Below are 17,531 nucleotides of genomic sequence, written 5' to 3' on the forward strand. Positions count from 1 at the left end.
AATGTTTAAGAAATGTGGAATTTTTTGCATAATATATATTTGTCTTTTTTTGCAGATACTTTATATGGACAAAAGACACGAGAACAATATGTCTTTTACCTGTGCTTAACTTAACTAGATCATAATGAGAAAAAAGACATTCAAGATAGCACCTTTAGTTAGTTCTCCTGCAATGGTAGTGCAGTGTTAAAAGGTACTTCCCACACAAGCTTCATACCAAAGAGGATTCTGCCACAGAGAGTGCTTTAATTTGACACATTTTTTTCTTTAATTTGTCCGTTATGAAGTCTAATTAGTAACGGTGAATGTGACCTGGTAATGTTTGTCATTTAACAATTAAAAACACAATTTTCAGTTATGTGAACGCAGATATTCATAATCAAGGAACAAAAACCTTAGAATCTAAATAGGAATTCAGATATGGTATATGATCCAGAAGATGATTCCTATAACTAAATAAAAAGATAAATATTAATAACTATACTGGCAGAGACATTGGATTCTTTATTCCAACTTCAGTCTTTCTTATCTATGAAGACATCCTTCAGGTTGTATCACATGAGGAGATTTTTTTTTCATTTTTTTACATTTGAATCTTAGAAAAATCCTGATTCAAGAATTAGGACAGTTTTTTTTTTTTTTTTGCTGTTTTTTTTTTGCTGTGAATTGTCAGCATTCCTTCTCCCTCCTGTCCACATATAAAACAGAATCACATCAAGAACAACATTAGTGCTCCAAAGCCAAGCCTACGATGCTGTTTACTGAAGTTGAAATGAACCTAACATATGTGTGGGTTACAAAACAAATTAAGTTTTAAGTTGCACAAGAGATGCATCACAGGGAGAGGAAAAAAAGTCCGGAAAATTAATCGTTAACAAAACATGTTGCATAGAAAATCAAATTATGTGTAAGTACAATCATCTGATGTAAGTTTTAAAGTTATATGTTATTTCTTTAAAATTTTTCGTTTTTTTTAGACTTTTAAAAAATCTTCCAGGATGTTTCAATTCCTAAAATGCTCTTTGAAAAGAGAAGCGGGAAGAGAGCGATACGTCTGAGAACTCATGAGTGAGGAAGCACAGGTGCTCAGTCTTACTTATCTTTGTTTTTTTTTAGTGAAATGGACATGACACCTTAATCCCACATAGTACAAACAATTAAATGTAAATATATCCCTTGTCATAAACATTCTGACATTGATAATAAAAAAAAGCAGCAGGGGCTGTAACAAAAACATGGACAGATGATGCAGGTGTATAACATATCACATTAATTGACATTTGTTTCCCTTGCTTGTTATTGTGTTGGATTCGCTGTTCATTCTGTGTGTGTTTGTGTTTGCTTGTCATCGGTCATGCTGCTCTCCCCCCCACCTGACCATCCCATGCAAGGATGTTTGTTCAGCATCCTAAAATTTAACACATGACATCACACTACAGATGATACTTTAATGTTTGTTCAAGTAATTTTGTTGACTTTAAGGCATTTCTTGCATTTGTCTCTGCTCTAGATTTCCATTTTTTTTTTTTTTTTTTTTTTTTTTTTTTTGCATATTCACTACAAAGTATTCACCCACTGATTATGAGCAGCTACACACTAAGGTCTTGTCTATCCACTTCCTGCAATGCTTATTTTTCCACAATCTCCTAGAATAAGCTGCACACCAGTTCAGGTTATGTTGTCTAATATCCTGCTCACACACCCTGAACTAGTCCAAGCCACCCCCTCCAATCCATTTATCAATATTAGATTTTTCTGTCCAGTATCTATCTCAACCCACTGAGTCCAGATTCAACATCACCAATAAACTTGCTCAAGCATTTTACTGGTTTGTTTTTCTAAGTAATGCTTTTGGGTCTAAATCCTGACATCAATTCATCACAAAACTATATTAGTGCCTTTTTGCTCTGCTGCAATGCAGATAAAATTTGTAGTGGTTATATTATTTGTACACTATATATATAAATATATATATATATATATATATATATAATTAATACTACTAGTGTTCACCTAAGTGTTTAGCAGCACCTACTTGGACTGCATTCAACAGGCGACAAGGATACCAAATATTGTGCCCCAGTGTTAAACAGATAAAAACTTTTTAACTTACCATCAAACTTTTTATGTCTGGAGATAAATGTTGTCCTCATATTGTGGCTGCTCTCTTCGACCAAATTCTCAAACTCCAGTTTGCTCTGCTGGTTGAGTCTGTCCTCCATCTCAGATGTGCAGCAGGTGTATCCCTGAGGACAGACACGGAGGTGCTCTCCTGAAGGAGACAGAGACACAGAGTGCTGTTTTACACACACCACTGCCACAGTATTTGGATTTTCCAAAAGGCTGAGCTGAGTCTTTGATCAAATATCTCCTGTGATTTCAGGTTTCTCATCACTGAAGCTATCGAAGACGGAGAGACCGTAACAAATAGGAAAGGATAAAATTTGTCAGTCACCTGCTATCAAAAAATGAAATGGAGAACAACTTTGTTAGAGCAGTGCCTCCAGCTAATATAGTATCTCTTGACTGAGACAGTGAAGTAAAACACCATCAATAAAGGGGGAAGCATTTAGTTACTACTTTGGTTTTTAGAGCTGAGTCAAGTAAAGCCAGTTTTATGCATAATGCCTAGTACATTAAATTTGCATCCAGAAAAGAGAAAGACAGAATTTGGCACAGCCTCAGCTATGACATCAGCCAACTATCACAGGTAATGGCTGCAATAATTGATTTCTGTTCACACGGGGCCTGCACAACAAGCTGTAAACAAATGAGTGACAAATTATCATATCATAGGCTACAATTGTTTACTTGTTCATCCACCAGACACCAAACAACAATAGCATTCATTCAGAGTCGTGTGTTTGAAGACCTGATGAATAAAAACCTTCAATATCAACTCTGGAGTTAAACATTAGGCTTTTTCACATTTCAATACAGTAAAGTAATAAACTAGTTTTAAATCTTGGGAAGTTTAATGCAATCATAAAGTGTTGTTTTTTTTATTTTTAATTTTTAAAGAATTGGTGTTACAGAGACTCAGTTGTGGGCATCAGTGGCTTAGGTGGTAGGGCAGGCTGTCCAATGACTGGAAGGTTGAGGGTTCCCATTCCACTTCCTCAGTCCCTGTTTTGTCCTTAGGCAAGACACTTCACCCTTGCTTCCAGTGTTGGCATCATTGGTGTATAGATGTTTTGGTGGTGGTCAAAGAGGCCGTTGATGCACATTGGCTGTTACGCTTCCTCCAGTCTACCCCAGCTGTAGCTACATGTAGCTCACCATCACCAGGTATGAATAAGGAGTGAATGAATAATGAATCCAGTGTAAGCACTCTGGGTGCCTTCAGCAGTGAAGCCCTTCATAAATCTAATCAAATTTTATTTATAAAACACTATTCATAGAAAAAGTAGTATAAAGTCCTGCACATAAAAATTATTTTGTCAAATTAAAAATAAGTTTTCACACACCCAAGTATAAAACTCAACAATTTTAAAAACACACTTAATCATAATTTTTCTCAAGTGCTCTCATGCACACACACACACACATGCACGCACACACACATGCACAACATACATGCACCCCCCTCATCGGTACTACATTCATGTAGCGAGGAGGGGGGTGCAAGGAAGGTCATCTATCTTCCGAAATTAGCTTGGAGCAGCCTGTGTGGTTAACCTTGTGTGGAAGAAGACATTTACTAATCTTTTTGGTAGACTGAACATGGTCGGACATTACTCAAAATGTGACGAGAAAACTTAATGTGTAAGTAAACTTAAGTAAATACAGTATTTCTGTTCGATGTAATGACTGTAGTTGTATTTATTTCCGCAGCCAGCAAATGCCAAATGAAATGACTTAGCCAACTGGTAGCTAATATACATGTTTCTCTCCTGAGCTAATTCAAAAAGATAAGCTTAAATGGCATGAAAAGTATGATAATTTTTCCCATGGCAAACTGAAAATATACCCAGGTAGAACAAGGCAACACCATCCTTTGAGAGGAAGGACAAAGCTAGTTAGTTACTAGCTTCATGTCAGATTTGGAAAGATTACTTTAAATCCATTCATTTGCTATCAAATGATAACAAAAGTAAGCAAACTTTCTTTATAAATTTAGGTCTGCTGTGAAAATGAGCTGCCACACAAATGAAATGGCTTCCTTTAAATAATGGCAATAAATAAATGCTATTATTTTTCTCAATGTTATTTTTCTCATGTTGTTGTTTCTGATAAATATTAAAAAAAAGCCACTCACTGTAAAATTCTATCTATGAGCTCTTAACAGGGTAAGATTTGGAAAGGGTTAAAAAATTAAAGTAATAAACAAAAGATTGATTCTATGGTTTTCAAACACACACAGAAAGTCCAGGGGTCAGAAACTGTATTTTCTAGTTTTGCCTTATGCATCTGCAACATCTGCAATGTCATTCCTGGCAGCCGCTGTGTCAATTTACTGGAAAAGAACTGCTTATTTTTGACTCATCATGAATACATAAAAATATAGACATACTACTTGTGTCATATCCTTATTACATACATGTTCTGTTACCAAAAGCATCCAAAATCATAAGAGATTTAAAAAAAAAATACATCTGGCTAACAATTACATGACAGATTGTGTTTTTTACAGTTCCACCACTTCTAGTTTACTAAAAGAGGGATGAAATGGATGTCGCTGTACCAGTAGGGAATTTGTGCACCGACTGAGGATGTAGGACTTTTTTTTTTGAGGAATCCTTTCAAAACACACTATGCTAGAACCGGTGGACACATTGGTGCTTTGCATTCTTATACAGTATGCTCTAGATGAAGGAGTTCTGTATGGATAATGAAACAAAGAAGATGCAGCATGTACGTGCTGGCACTCTCAAATGTGCTTAATCCGTAATCAGTCCTTAGAGAGGCACCAAGCTCCAGTAATGAGGTGCACCATCAACAATTCAACATAAACCCATTTCTCCAGAGTAATGCTCAAGCCTCCTGGCCAAACTCTCTAAAACATAAAATAAGCTGAAATGCACCAATAAATTTCTATTCAGTGATTTTTTACAGCTCTTTTGTTTCTGTGTTAACTGACACTGTTGCAGTGTTGCTGCAACAAGATTCTTCAACTGTTGCACGTGACTGCCAATATGCAGAGCATCACTGTAGGAGAATCATACTTACGGACACGTCTGCAGAGAAAAACCATTTCCTGTGACTGCAGATTATGAATTAAGTGAAGCATGCTGATACGTTATACACTTTACTGTTTAGCATCTTTTGTTCAGGTATTTACATAATGCCCCATTATTTTTTCATAAGAATTGGGCTGTGATTCATAGAAATGCAGCAAATAATAAGGTATGCATAGTTTAACAACATGGGTTGCTCTCTTTTTTCCAGAGAAAATGCTTTTACATTGAGGAGACAAATGATTGTAAAGGCTGACTTTAAATTAGTTTAAACTGAGAAAGATTAGCTGGTTGCAGGATATCAAAGAAAACACCTGAAGACCTCAAACAGCTGGCCAAGTAAGAGCTTGGCACAAGAGTAATTATGCACTTTATCATTACAATGATGTACAAGTGAAGAAAAACAAATTTCATGCATTCAGAAACCTTGTAAATGTGAATTACTGCAAGTCACTTTGAGTTGTAAGTTTCTAATGCAATTGGATTTAGGTGGAATACCACGGTTGGCTAATGAAAGTTGGCAAAAGAAAAGAAAAATGCTAAAAGGCAAAGTTGTTTCTGATGTGACTGACAGCTAAAAGGGGTCTGTGATGCTTTTTTCACTGGCATAGCTTGTGCACCACTTTATTTAGCTTTCAGTCTTGTTTTTATTTAAACAGATAATTTGACATATACAGCTACCGTTTTAAAAAAAAAAACTGTGATTCCACTTTTACATAAACCAACATTAAATGGGACTTTGTAAGCAGCAGACATGAACGTGAGCTGCATTTTCATGATGCCATGCCTCTGCGTTTGTCACATTATTCCCTCTCTTTTTTCTTGTCTGTTTTCTGGCTGTTTTCCATAATACAGACACCAACTCAGGCAGCAGAATATAAATGTTCACACCTAAACTGTACAGCAACCACAGAAAACCTGTTATTCATTTAACAACATAAAAATCATGCTACATTTTTATAATATAATTTATATATATTTTCTTTTAAATGGCAACTTTGGTTTTGAAGAACAAATATAAATGCCTACCTTAGTAAGCTTAGAAACTTCTCGTCTAGATGGGATTTTTGCTCACTAGACCATATCTGTCCTGTTCTACTTGGTTGCTTTGCACCCAAAATAGAATTAGAAACCACACTGTCAATATACTGCATACCTACTCTATTAAACTTGTAAGACACAAAACCAACTGTGACAATAATAATGGAGACAAGAGAAGAAGCAAATAAAGTGTTAGTGCATGTGTGATTGACGAAAAGCTGAAGGAATTTGTCTTTTCATCTATAAAGTTAGCTGTATAAGATAAAATAAATTGAGACAATGTATGTGTTTAACAGCCTATATTTAAGGTTATGTGATGAATGAAGGGTCGTGGAACTCCTTTTTCACTATTGTAATTATGATTTAAAAGAGACACATTTCTTTGAAAGATCTTTTATCTTGTTATTGCTTGAAAATGCTACTAATCCAAAAACACAATCTTGAAATTTTGTGAATGATTTATATTTGCAAAGTTGCATCGTTTCACAGAGTTAACACTCATTTCATTAAAATCCAGGTTAAAGACCCACCTGTTCTCTGCTGCATTTCAATAATTTTGATTTAAAAGTACACATCTGCATCTATTTCTTTTAAGCTGGAATCTATCAAATGGATCATTTTTTAAGACTGTCTTTCCCCATACTGAAACTTTATCTCTTGCATTTTATCTATTTTATTTGAGCTTTTTCTTTCTGTTTTTATTTAATTAAATTTATTTATTTTAATCTTTGTTTTCTTAATGCACTTGTATTGCTTTCTGCAACCTTATGTATTTTTCTTGTTAAGCATTTTGAATTTTCTTGTACATGAAATGTGATATACAAATAAATTTGCCTTGCCTTATCTAGTCACCTTTTTATTTTTCCCCACTTTGGTCTGTGGTCTGAACTCTTAAACTATTTACTGTATGGTCTCATTTTATTATAAGATGTTCCAATCTCAAAGGAAGCTGACTCTGAGGAAGAGAAAAGTACCATAATAATAATAATAATAATAATAATAATAATAATAATAATAATAATAATAATAAGACAACTGAAGTAACAGCTTTTCATCTCAAACATTTTCAGCAACAAACCACACAAATAACACTGTTTAAGTCCAATCACCTCTTCAAAAGGGTTGTAATTGTGCCTGTTTGTCATTGACTAAACAGAGAAGAGTCAATGACAGATTAGAGGAAGATTTCACTCAAGTTAGGAGAAGCTTACAGAAGAGTATTCTTAGTCACATAAAAAAAAAGAAAGAAAGAAAGACACAATGCCTACACAACATGTATCTGGATATACAATCTAAATATCAAACATGGAATATCATAAATAGGTCAACTTAAAATGAATAAAATCCTGCCACAACTGTTTGCTTAACACTATTTCTGGATGTTGACAAATCTGAGCTGTTAGCAAGTGGAACAAACAAAAAGCAACAGAGCACCATCTAGTTGTTAAAGGGGATCTATTATATTCTCTTACAGCTGAGTATTTTACTGTGATACTGCAGTACTGTAGTTTTGCATGATTCATAAAGCCCCTTAATGCATCCTCTGTCTTAAACAACATGATTTCTATTTAAGATCACCCTCCATAAAAATAAGGAGTCTTGTGATAAGCCAACTCTAGTGACGTGCGGTGAGGTTGTGGCTGGTGAGGCTATGACTCCTTTAGAGTCTGCTTCACAATTGTAAGAACACTAAATCTATTCAACTGACCACCGAAAATGTTTCATATCTCATCAGCATTCCTCACTCACACTCACACACACCAACACAAACACACACACAGTAACATATTTAGCGCAGAAAGAATCTTTCTTTAATAGCAACAGAAGCCAGAAGCAAAGTTTTTTTCCCTTTATGTGTTTTAAACAAATTCATATTAATAAAAAAAAAAAAAAAAAGAAATAAAGTATAGAGATGTAGACACAAATTCAGTTTTGATCCTCAGTTAAATTTTTAGTTGTTTTTAAAATTTTCAAACTTACAAATTTTGGTGATTTAATCAATTTTATTACAGGATGCTCATCGGGAGAAAAACAAGAATAATTCACTTAAGGTCAAATTTTTGTTTTCAAAATTTATTTCTTTATTTTTAGTCTCATCTATTTTTTTAAAAAAAAGAAAACATTCATTTGTGCTCTTACCTTTATGAGGTCTATGTGTCTCCTGCTCCATGGAAAGAAGAAACTCTTTATTGAACTGTCTTATTCCACCTGTTTGTTTGTTTTCACTCTTTTCATTATAGTTTTGATAAACTGTATAATCTTAGGCAGTAAGGCACAGCGGAGCAATTAGGGTGTGTCTCAAAGTCTAAACAAACCGCCACACTGCGTGGCCTGCTGACTTTAGCTAACACGTTAGCATGGTAGCACCAGCCACCCACCAGCTCATGTGCGCACCCACCCAAGGTGTGGCAAAGTTCTGTCTGCCTCACTTTATTACTTTTCTACACAATTTATTTTGCAATCAGAGAGAATAATTATGTTACAGACTTAGATTAAAGTCATTACACAGACTGTAGAAAGTCATGGTGTATAATAAATCTTTCTGTAAATTTAAATTGACGACATGCTGAGAAACAGAAACAGGCATTCACCATCCAACCCAGTGTGTATGGGATCACGCGTTCACAGGGTAGGTGGGGCTCACCGCTGCCTCATCTCTGGTCTCTCTGGATATGGTTTAGGACCACCTTGTTATTGTGTAACTGAGGGGATTCTGGAGAGGAAAAGTCTTTCACTTCAAATACCGATCTGTGGCGTAGGTGCTTTGTGAGTCTCACTTTCCATCTTGTTAGTGGCCACTCAGCTGTTGTCTGTCATTCAGTCATTTCTGCTTGTGAATCCCGACCGACTATCCACTCCCTAATCATCCCACACCTCACACCCCAACCCTTGCAGTTTCTGGCATTTTTCAAAATTTGGTAGTAGGTGGAGTTACGCAAAAAGTAGAGGGTGTAGTTACATGTTAAATACAGCTTCTTATTCTTTGTTCCTTTCTCAAATCACAGATCAGCTATCCTGCTAAACAGTCCCCCGGTGGTATTTGGTGGTACTACTCGTTTGCCCTGTCAGGGTACGCATCTGCAAGGGCCCCGAAAACTGACCAATTTAGATACGCAAACAGAAAATATACTAAATGCTCACTATCCGATTTTTTTGTGTAGCACATAGGCCTTTAGTGTGTAAAGTAATCAAATTAGATATGAGAAAGTATCATGACTGGACAACTGTTGTTTTATTGTTGTGCTTCATCATCATAAACAAACTATATGGAGCCACCCTGCTGAGAATCCATGGCCTGTAGGAAGGAGTCAAAGTTTCTGTGGAATGTTGAGAAATAACATCTAGATCTATTCAGGCTAACATCATGCATAGCAGAGGTTCCAATCTCCAGGAAAATGAGACTTAATTCCACCTTGGACTCACCCTTGGTGCAAGCTGATGAGTGTTCAACCATTAGGATTTTCCTCTTAGTGGACGAGAGGGTGCCTCTGGGTTGGGGAAAGGGATGTTGTTTACAACTGTGCACCCAACAGCTTACGGCACCTAGCCTTTTTGGAGTCTGTGGGGTCCTAGAAGGTAAGCTATGTGGGAACGTCATTGCTATTTAGGACTTTATCGTTCAGGTGGGTGAAGACAGTAAACTAAGGAGGGGTGTGACTGAGAAAAAGCTTGATTTCACTGAATCTAAGTGGTGTTTAGTTTTAGGCTTCTGTGCTATTCACCGGTGGCTTGAGAAGATGCCAGACAGATTTGATGCACTCAAGCATCTAGTAAGATTCTGCTGGACTTTTGTGGCTGAGGCCCCAGTCCAGGAGGTCTTCAACTCCTGTCTTTGGGCCAGAGGTTCTCCAAGATTCAAAATATTGGAATAGCTCTTTACTTGAGCAAGGATACTTTAAGGTGCTTGGCCTGTTAGTTGCCTTTTATAATTTTTTTTTGTTGTTTTGTTTTGTTTTGTTTTGTTTTTTTTTGTCACCAACTGTAATCACAATCTTTGAGACTAAATTATTAGGTTCACCCAAGGCCCAGTTCAGTTAGATTAGGATTACTTCTCTGTTTTTTCCCCAGATGACACAGTCCTGTTGACCTCATCGAGAGGGAGCCTCCAGCAGGCTCTGGGGTGGTTTTCAGCCGAGTGTGACGCAAGAGGAATGAGAATTAGCATATTCAGTTTTAAGAACATAGTCCTTACTAGGAAACTGTGGATTGCAAATGCCACCACAAGTAGGAGAGTTTAAGTACCTCTGGGTTTTGTTCAGAAATTGGGGTAGAACTAAGCAGAAGACTGAAAGACGGATAAATCAGTGTCTGCATTGTTTTGGACCAGTGTGTGCCAGTCTGCCATGGTGATGACAAAGCTGAGCTGAATGGTGTTGCTGCATGTTCCAACCCTCTTCTAGAAAATGAATGTGAATACAAGTGGTGGGAATAAGTTTCCTCCGAATGGTGGCAGAGCACACTGTGGCGATGGTCGTGGCTCTGGCTTGGCTGTAGGGAGGAGAGGTGAAGCTGTGGTTCAGGGAACATGGGCAGGTGAGGCACATTGGTTCAGTTGTACTGCATGTATAATTATGATCTGTCTTTATCTGCAGTAGTGTGCTGAAGCTCTGGTGGAAGACCCAGAGCTGAGAGCAGACAGCCAGGCTGGCTGGCTGTCCTAGTCTGTCTTCCATATGGCAAAATAAAAAACCTGCTAAACCAGATCCAAATCTGAGCTGCTGCTGTGCCAGGTGAATCCCTAAAGTAGCAACACTGCTGCACACAACCTTGGGGATAAGGTGTGGAGCTCAGTCATCTGGGAGGGGGTTAAAAGTAGAGTAGCTGGACCTACATGCTGAAAGCAGCATTTGGTCAGGATACCTTCCAGAAGTCTCAGAGGAGAGGTGTTAAGGGCACGTCCTTCTGGGAGGAAGCCCCAGGGCAGATCCAGGACTCACCAGAGGGATAATATCTCTTGGCTGGCTTCTGAGTAGCTCAGTGTCACTCCAGAAAAACTGGAGGAGGTGGCACAGGGAGAAAGGGACCTGGGGATCACTGCTTAGATTATTGCCCCATGATCTAGTTCTGGGGAAGCTGTAGAAGGTGGGTGGGTGGATGGATGGATGGATGGATGGATGGATGGATGGATCAATAACAATGAGTAGCCAATTGATGGAACTGATAATGAGAAAAAGCAAAGGGGAAAAAAGGCAAAAGGGAAGTCAAAACAACCCTAGTGGATATGCTTGAAATCCATTAAATCAGCTTACAAAATGACACTGTGACCAAATTCTTCAGTGCTACACATTTATTAAAAGTTTGTGCAAGTCTTGACACATACATAGATGGTTGGGTATTATATCTGCCAAGCAATAACTTCAGCAACACATCAGGTACCAGGTGAAATGAGTGTAATGTATCATTTGGACTTACTAAGGGAACTGTATTAAAGTAGCTTGTATAAGACTTAATTAATAGCTTACTTAATACTCTGATAGAAGTACTATAATTTAAAAAATAAATAATTGGCATCAGTACAACCCAAGATTCTTCATGCAAAACAACATACATGCGTCTTAAGCTTTAAGTCTGGCACATCTACCCACATTCATAATTCATCATACCCCTCACATGATCACAAATTTGTGGGTCACCACATTCAGGCTTACACAGATAATACATGATTTACCAACAGGTTCATCTGATTCATGAGCAAATAGTTATGTAAACACTGTGAGAGTCCACAGATAACTGCTGTTATATTTTTTATCCTGGTCCAACTTTCTAATGCACCACTGTCCTTGAAGCTGACTTGAGTACAGATGTCAAAAAGCTATGCTGCTCAGCTTTCAGAAAGAGCTGATCAGAGATTTAAATGCATGAAATTACAGACAGCAAGATAATTAAGGACAAATGCAAATCTTCTTTGGGGATTTTCAGACATTAGCTTCAATGCTTCTTCATCAAAGAAAAAAAAGAGTGAGGCATAAGAAATATGTTTTGGCTTATAAATGCAATCATATGATGCACAGATGTTTCCTCAGGATCACAATCTTCATGAGCTCCAACGCATGATTGAAATGCTGCTTTGCAATTATGGATAATCGCTGACAAGTTTCAGCAAGTGCTCACATACAGGCTGATGACCTGGTGGAAAAAATATGGAGGAAGATGACTGTTTGACACAAGCAATCAGCGACACAGTACATCTGATTTCAAAGAATTAAAAGCTCTTTGAGCACATTACAAATTAAATTTTTAGATGCTTACATACTGCAAACCACATACTCTAATCTGCTTGCTAATAGAGTTAACTTTATATAGGTCATTGTGAAAAAGTGGATAGTCCTCAAGGTATGATCATGCAGAGATTAAAGCACGAACATCATATGGTACACTTCATCCCACACTTGCCTTGAATTAGGCTTCGTTTCCCTTTGGCCTCATATCCCTTGATATTAAAGGCATATGCATTCAGCATGTTTGAGGTTTCATATTAAGGCACATGCAGCACTCATGTGTAATGTGTAGGCAAAAAAGATGGCACATTTCTTATCTTTTCCAACAGTGTTCAATTAAAATTGACAAAACTCACACTTTACTAGGCAACGCTCAGCATCTGTAGCACATTCCCCATGAATCTGAGCTCAGAACTGCTCTGATTGCACTAATGTGGGGGACAAACAGAGGTTTCAATTCTAAATTCAGTATTTCCCATAATTACAATTGTTTTTTTTTTGTTTGTTTGTTTTATATTTTTTTTAATTCTAGATTTTTTTTCTCTTAATAATGCCACAGTTGGCATTTTTGAGACATTGTAGCCATCTTTATATCTTTCATCTAATTTTTTTTTTTATTTTGACAATTTTACTTACATTTCAGTGTCTATATCCCAAAATTTCCTGCCTGTTATGGTAAAAAGTGGTTTGCCCTCTATATGCACCTAAAAAGATTCTACTGATACACATGAATATAATACTTGGGTATATAAAAATACCTCTTTTTCAGTTGTCAAGAGTATTAGGTCAACAGTAAATCAGCTAAATTAGATTTGATGGTCTGGAAGATTGGTGTTGTTGATGAATTCCCTTAGTTTCAGATTGTCAGGTCGCAACATGGAAGATTAGGAAGTACAGGATAATATTCACTCTTTTGTTTAAATAGTAACTCAAAAGAATGTGTCTAGAAATGGTTAAAAAAGGTTTTGAAAGAAGGATACTTCTCTAAAATGTTGAACTTCACTGTTTTCTATGCTAAAGAAAAGTCATATCTGTTATAGTGTATTGTATGGCTGCAGGGGCTGGAAGAATAGGAGTAGTATGTTTACTAAGCTTGAGTCATAACTGTGAAATATTCTTTCTTTTTTATATTATAGAGAGAAAGTAAACAGAGGTAGCATTAAAAAAAAAACAATGGGGGATTTTTTTTTGTTTGATTTTTTTTTTATGTCTCTTCAAGTAGGTAGTTGTAAAACAAATATATAACAGTAAATGGTTGTTTTTTTTTTCTTTTTTTTTCTCAGTTAGTGTCCAGGCAGTTGTGGAAAACCAGAGGAAAAATCTGCACTGAACAATCCAATACTAAATAACACAAAAGTCAAATCTAAAAAAACTCTAATTCTGTCTTGTTTTTTAGTTTGAACAAATACAGCAAACATATTTTGATATATTGATGATCAACACTGCATTTAGAAAAAAAATAGAAACCAACCTAAAAATTGGTAACACCCATAAAAGTTGGGGGGCAAGCAAAGAAATACTGCAAAAACATATAGAATATATAAGTAACAATGTTCTGAAAGACTCTTCAATCAGCAGACCAGTTGACTGGTGAAGGTCACAGCATTGGGTATAAAAGGAACATCCACCAAAAGCTTAATCTTAAGCTTGGGGTGTGACTCACCATTTTGCCCCAAACTCTGTCAGAGAATTATCAATCAGTTAAAAAACTTATTTTTTTCAGTCCAAGATTGTAAACAACTTTAGTTTCTCAACATCTGCAGTACATAATGTTGTGAAAAGATTCATGGAGTCTGGGGAAATCTCACTGCACAAAGGCCAAGACTGGGAACCACTGCTGGACCTTGATCTTCGAGCCCTCTGGCAGCATCAGAAACTGTCATGCGGCAGTGATCTGTATAGTCACATGGGCTTAGAAATAACTTGGCAAACCATTTTCACTCAACTCAGGCACTTCATCCAGGAATGTAACCTGAAACTGTATTACACAAGGAGAAGGAAATATATCAAATTTATGCAGTAATGCTGCTGAGTTCTCTTGGTACAAGCTCATCTGAGATTTAGTAAAAGAAGGTGGACATGTTATGTGGTCAAATAAGTTCATGATTCAGCAGTTTTTTGCGGAAAAAACATTGTGTTCTGCCTGCCAAAGATGTGAAAAACTATCCAGGCTGCTATCAGCACAATGTGTAAAGCCAGCGTTTGTTATTGGTATAGGGTGAATCAGCGCCCATGGGTGGCCAGCATATGGGTGAAAGTTCTATTAATGTAGAGGTGTATATTGAAATTTCTGAGAGACATAGGCTACCTTTAATTTGGCACTTTTCTTGATTATTTGATTATTTTATCAGGACGATACCAAATTTCAATCTGCTGTTATGTGGCTCCATTTGAACCGAGTATGTGGTTGACTAGCCTGCCTTTAGTTTTGTCTCCTAATGAAAATGTGTGGCAAGAGGGGAATCAGACAACCGTGACCGGAGACTGTTCTACTTGCAAAACTGCAGTTGCAATAACGTAACACAATGTTACAAGTACTTCTTCTCCAAAATTATTCTCAAGTTATAGTCAGATTTGATTTATTTTCCAAACAGAAGTTGATTGTTGGCTTGACAACGTTCCCAAACTGTTTATCAACTTGTCCAAAGGGATTGAAGTCTGCTAAACAAATGTCATCTAGTAACTTTCAAACACTTACTGAAAGAAACTGGGGGTTGAACTGCTAAACTTCTAAACAGTGCTTGACTGGCCCAACTTTCTGAAGAGAGAACTATTGCTTTTTACGTTTTGATTTTTCAAGACTATGGATTCTTCTGCTTAGATTTCTTGACTGAAATGAAACTTATAAAGCTTTTTTTAATTAATATTTTTATTTAGCAGAATTTATTTAAATGAATAATCATACTGAGTTTCAAGACTTAAATGATAATAATGATCGCTGGTGAGTTTTATTATTTATGCAACATTATACTTTTGTGTATATACTGTGAAGGTCAAGCAGAAACGGTGCATTAATCCTTTTTTTTTCCCCTTTCAAAGTATAAACTCCAAACATTTTTGTAACAATATCTGTGTTCAGCTGCATTGTGCTGCTGCAATTATGGACAAGGCACTTGAGAATGCAACACATTCTTCTGCTGTTAAGAGATATATCGACATGTTTCTTATGAAGCAACATTTATAAAAAAATGTCCAAGGATAAGATCAAGTCCAATAATATCACCATAGCTCAGCTCAAAGATGGAAGGGTCTATTATAAAAGACGCACTCTTGTAATAGCTTCATCCATCATATTTTGGATTATTTTAAATGGCAAAAATAGCTTTTTCTCCTCCATAACTATGAACGTAAGCTACAGGTAAATGTAAAAGTTTCACAATAATTCAGGGCAGCTGTGGGAAAAGAGTGGGTTGTATGCCCATGGAGGGTCTAATGCCAGATTAAATCCCAACAGGATTCATTAGTCTACCTGACCAAAGGGCAAACTACATATGGGCGGTGCCATCTGGTACATCTCTTTACTAGCCTTGCCAACATTTATAACGGGAGGACATTCTCGCCAGAACTTTATGCCAAACAAGCCAACAGATCTTAAAGTCAAAAGAGAAAAATTTATTATTCTTTCAGCCTGAAAATGCATAAAACGGTGTAGTTGTGCAGTGAATGAAATTAATTGCTGCAGTGTAGCAGCATCTATTGTACTCTGAGCAAGTGAGAATTGTTCCAATTTCTTTTCCCCTGAAACTATTTACTAGAAAGGATCTTCAGGAGCCAAGTCTTTACAGTATACAGTGCAAGTAACCTACATCTAGACTGAAATCAGACTTTTTTTTATTTTATCTGTTTCCAGGATATCATCCACTTCTGCATGTTAGAGGAGTTTCACTCCACAGCTGAGCTATCTTGAATGAATCACATTTATTATCATTGATCTACCACAAGGTTCCTGCTCCAGTCTCATTCAGAGGTGCCTCTGGAATATTGCCTCTTCACGGCTTTTATAGCTCTACTTCCACTACGCACCAATGTGCACAGAGACTCATTGCCTTCAAATGGGGACACAGACCTGAAGCCAGTTGGTGCTCTTGACATTTCAATTCACCAACTGAATTTACTTGAGCCAGATTTCTTATGATATTCATAATTCAATTTATTTTAAAGTCAGTTGGTCTTTACGACTGATTCAGTTCAGAATCCATGACTTTTATTTCCATTTTACATACCAAGAGAAATGTTGTTCTAGCACACACACACACTGAATTCTGTAAAAGCGCAAGCACAGAGAAGGAAAAACAGAGAAGAAGAACATACACTGATGAATTTCTGTAATGATCATAATGCAAGTACGCTTAGGGGCCACTAATTGGACCAAGCAGATGTTGAAATAAATTTGACCACAACCTGCTTAGTACGTGACTAGAGGAACTGCAACAGCTGTCAACACTGTTAATGTGAGAGGCAAAACATGAAGAAGTTCTGTTGCTTATTATGTTATTATGTGCAATGTATATATAACTTTAAATATACAGCTAAATGTAGCCGTTACCAGCCAGCAAACAGAGCTATTCTTGGTCTAATTGAGATAATGACTGGAGGAACATTAAGATGTCAATAGCTGGAAATTGAGAATCCAAATGGATGTTGAAGAGAAGATAGAGTGCCAGTTGAAGACCTACTACTGGAACACACTGACTGATGGCCACAAGACTGGACCCATTGTCTCGAAATTATACTAAGCTCGGGGTCAAAACACTTTAAAAAAATGTTGGTGATGTCTGAACATACAAAAAGCACAAGACATAGATTTATGCTCAAATGCGAGTGTCTCTGCAGTCACTTATTTCTGCGTTTTTTATGCAAATTACTATTAATCCAAAGCACATTTAAAAAAAAAAATCTAATTTAAATTGTATTATTTTATTGAAAACAAGTCTATGCAGTTATTTCTGTGTAACTGACAACAGTTAGCTGTTGAACAAATTCTATGGCAGTACAGAGCAGGTGGACGATAACTTCCCCAACAAAGCTGAGAATTTCTGCAAATGATCCTCTGTGACACTTCTGGACATTTTTTTTTTCCCACTAAATGGCTCAA

At 36.7% G+C, this 17,531-nt stretch overlaps 1 protein-coding gene across 2 annotated transcripts in view; it reads right to left on the reverse strand.

Moving 5' to 3' along the window:
- gpc6a (glypican 6a) overlaps positions 1–17,531 on the reverse strand; it is a 161,204-nt gene that overhangs the window by 127,092 nt on the left and 16,581 nt on the right. For both annotated transcript variants that reach the window (XM_041993349.1, XM_041993342.1), the window contains exon 2: positions 2,114–2,272. In XM_041993349.1, coding sequence (XP_041849283.1) covers positions 2,114–2,272 — 159 coding nt within the window. The remainder of the gene's footprint in view (positions 1–2,113; positions 2,273–17,531) is intronic.

Source organism: Melanotaenia boesemani, chromosome 1 (genome assembly GCF_017639745.1).
Source record: "Melanotaenia boesemani isolate fMelBoe1 chromosome 1, fMelBoe1.pri, whole genome shotgun sequence".
Lineage (NCBI taxonomy): Eukaryota > Metazoa > Chordata > Actinopteri > Atheriniformes > Melanotaeniidae > Melanotaenia > Melanotaenia boesemani.